The following is a 3,612-nucleotide window of genomic DNA, read 5'->3' as shown; positions in this document are numbered from 1 at the left end:
CTAGCAAGTAGAGAGCCAGGACTTGAACCTAGGTCTATCTCGTGGTATACACCTCATGGATTACTACTTCTCAGTCTCCTTTGCTGGTTCCTCTTCATCATTTGGCTGTTCTAGACCTCAATTCTCAGAAATTATGTTTCTCTATACTTACTCCCTTAGTCATCTCATCCAATCTCATGACTTTTTTTTTTATTTTTAAAATGTTACTTTAAGTTTAGGGGTAGAGATGCAGGTTTATTACATCGGTAAACTTGTGTCATGGGGGTTTGTTTTACAGATTATTTCATCACCCAGGTATTAAGCCCAGTACCCATTAGTTATTTTTCCTGATCCTCTCCCTCCTCCCAACCTCTTCCCTCTGATAGAACTCAGTGTGTGTGTTTTCCACTCTGTGTGTCTATGTGTTCTCATCATTTAGCTCTCACTTATAAGTGAGAACATTTGGTTTACTGTTCCTGCATTAGTTTGCTAAGGATAGTGGCCTCCAGCTCCATCCATGTCTCTGCAAAGGACATGATCTCGTTCTTTCTTATGGCTGCATAGTATTCCGTGATGTATATGTATGACGTTTTCTTTATTCAGTCTATCATTGATGGGCATTTAGGTTGATTCCATGTCTTTGCTATTGTGAATAGTGCTGCAATGAACATACGTGTGCATGTGTCTTTATAATAGAACAATTTATATTCATTTGGGTATATACCCAATAATGGGATTGCTGGGTATCATGATAGTTCTGTATTTAGGTCTTTGAGGAATCACCACAGTGTCTTCCACAATGGTTAAACAAATTCACACTCCCACCAACAGTGTTTAAGCACTCTTTTTTTTCTCCACAACCTCGCCAGCATCTGTTATATTTTGACTTTTTGAAAGTAGCCATTCTGACTGGTGTTAGATGGTATCTAATTGTGATTTTGATTTGCATTTCTCTAATAATTGGTGATATTGAACTTTTTTCATATGCCTGTTGATGCATATATGTCTTCTTTTGAAAAGTGTCTGTTTATGTCCTTTGCCCACTTTTTAATGAGGTTGTTTTTCTCTTGTAAATTTGCTTAAGTTCCTTATAGATGCTGGATATTACACCTTTTTCAGATGCATAGTTTTCAAAAGTTTTCTCCTATTCTGTATGTTGTCTGTTTACTCTGTTGATAGTTTCTTTTGCTGTTCAAAAGCGCTTAAATTCAATTAGATCCCATTTGTCAATTTTTCCTTTCATTGTGATTGCTTTTGGCCTCTCCATCATAAAATTTTTGCCTGTGCCTATGTCCTGAATAGTATTGCCTAGGTTGTCTTCCAGCGTTTTTATAGTTTTGGGTTTTACATTTAAGTTTTTTTTTTTTTTTTTTTTTTTTTTTTGCCGTCAATAAGAAATTTACTTGTTTTAAAAAAATCCAAATGCTGGCATTGTCCAGAAAAATTTAACAGGTTTATTTATAATTATTATAAAGTTGAACCGCTGAAACTTGTTCACTGAAACATTTTAACTTGCATTAATGCTTTACGCCTCTGCATTTATATTAAAAATTCACACACAAATGAAAATGGAAAAACTGCCAATACCTGATTTCTGTCCCCTATTTTTCCACTCGCAATCATATACTTAGGTACCTTTTGACCCCATGGAAAAAAAATATCTAACGTTCAGAACTACCAATAACAGGAAGAAGAGGAATTTTTTTTTTTTTTTGAGAATGAAATGTTTCCCATCATAGTGGATTCTTAAGCACGTTCTCCACGTATGCGGCGTGCTAGCTGGATGTCTTTTGGCATAATTGTTACACGTTTGGCATGGATAGCACACAGGTTGGTGTCTTCAAAAAGGCCAACCAGATAGGCCTCACTTGCCTCCTGCAAAGCACCAATAGCTGCGCTCTGGAAGCGCAGATCTGTTTTAAAGTCCTGAGCAATTTCTCGCACCAGACGCTGGAAGGGAAGTTTGCGAATCAGAAGTTCAGTGGACTTCTGATAACGTCTAATTTCACGGAGTGCCACAGTACCAGGCCTGTAACGATGAGGTTTCTTCACCCCTCCAGTAGAGGGCGCACTCTTGCGAGCGGCTTTTGTAGCCAGTTGCTTCCTGGGTGCTTTACCACCGGTCGATTTGCGGGCAGTCTGCTTTGTACGAGCCATGGTACAGAGACCTCCTTACTTACCCCCCTTCTCCTTCGGCTGTAGCTCGACGAGCGAGAGGTGGCACTGGCGTTAGAGAGCGACGGCGGCGCGGCGGCGGCTGCGAACACAATTCTACATTTAAGTTTTTAATCCATCCTGAGTTAATTTTCGTATGTGGTGTAAGGAGGGGGGCCAGTTTTAATCTTCTGCATATGACTAGCCAGTCATCCCAGTACCATTTATCAAATAAGGAATCCTTTTCCCATTGCTTGTTTTTGCAATCTCATGACTTTAAATATTGTGATGCATTACCTACAAAGAGGGCCACCGACAACTCCTCCCATTGTTGTATGTGCACCTTGTTCCTTCTGACAGGTGGTGAAGTCCATTTCTCCTCCTCCTTGAATCTGGGCTGGCCTTGTAACTTGCTTTGAACCATAGAATATGTGGAAATACAGTGAAATTAGAAGGTGCCAATTCTGAGACTAAGCATTAAGAGGCCTAGCAGCTTCTGCTTTTGCTTTCTTGGGAGCCAAGTCCCATGTATGAAGCTTGTGGTACATAAGTAAATGATGAGAGACCATATGGAGAGAAAGAGATGCCACATGGAGGAGAACTGGGGCACCCCATAAGATAGCCAGCACCAAGGCCCCAGACATGCATGTACCAGCTGTAGCTGAGCTTCCAGATAATTGCAGCTACACCAGCCACAAAAAACACACAAAATCATGACAAATAATAATTTATTGTCACTTTAAGCTACTAAGTCTTAGGGTGTCTTTTAACAGAGCAGTAGATAAAAACAAATGCCGTCAACATGCTGATGACTTTCAAGTTTATATCTCCAGTTTCAACTTCTCCCCTGAACTTTAGACTTACATATTCAACTGCTTACTAGATAGCTAAGAAGCATCTAATAGGTCTAACAAATACTCAATTTTTGGCAATGGTTTTATTGAGATATAGGTCGTACATATACCATACAATTCACCCATTTACAGTGTACAATTCAATAGTTTTTAGTATATTCATGGAGATGTAGTGCAGACCTTTGATTCCCACCTCACCACCCCCAAAAACTCTACCCCTATTCTTATTTGCTTTGCTACGTGTTTTTAAGCCCCAAATCTAGGAATCACCATTGGTTCCTCTCTTTATGTCCTACTCCTCATCTGACCCATTAGCAAGTTTTGACACACTTGTCTTTCAAACATATCACAAATCTAACTATCTCCTTTCACTTCCACCACTCTCATCTTAGTTATGCCAACATCTCTTCTTTCCAGATTTACTGCAGTAGCCTCCTAATTAGTCTTCCTAACTCTCTTTCTAACTGATCATCCACTCAAGTGACACTCAGTCAAGTTTTCCACAAAACAGAGTGGTGATTAAAATACATAGATCTTGTCACACTCCTGCTCAAAACCCTTCATTGACTTCCCATCATGGAATAGATTCCAAACCGCTCACCATAGCCCACTAGACCCACCCTTA

General features: G+C 39.6%; 1 protein-coding gene across 1 annotated transcript; it reads right to left on the bottom strand.

Moving 5' to 3' along the window:
- Positions 1–1,414: 1,414 nt before the first annotated feature.
- LOC112615407 (histone H3.3) lies at positions 1,415–2,245 on the bottom strand. Its single transcript, XM_025372042.1, has one exon. The coding sequence runs from the start codon at positions 2,134–2,136 to the stop codon at positions 1,726–1,728; it is 411 nt and encodes a 136-aa protein (XP_025227827.1). The 5' UTR covers positions 2,137–2,245; the 3' UTR covers positions 1,415–1,725.
- Positions 2,246–3,612: the final 1,367 nt, after the last annotated feature.

The sequence above is a fragment of the Theropithecus gelada genome, chromosome X, assembly GCF_003255815.1.
Source record: "Theropithecus gelada isolate Dixy chromosome X, Tgel_1.0, whole genome shotgun sequence".
Classification (NCBI taxonomy): domain Eukaryota; kingdom Metazoa; phylum Chordata; class Mammalia; order Primates; family Cercopithecidae; genus Theropithecus; species Theropithecus gelada.
The sequence above is the reverse complement of the archived record's forward strand: the minus strand, read 5'-3'. Positions and strand labels throughout refer to the sequence as shown.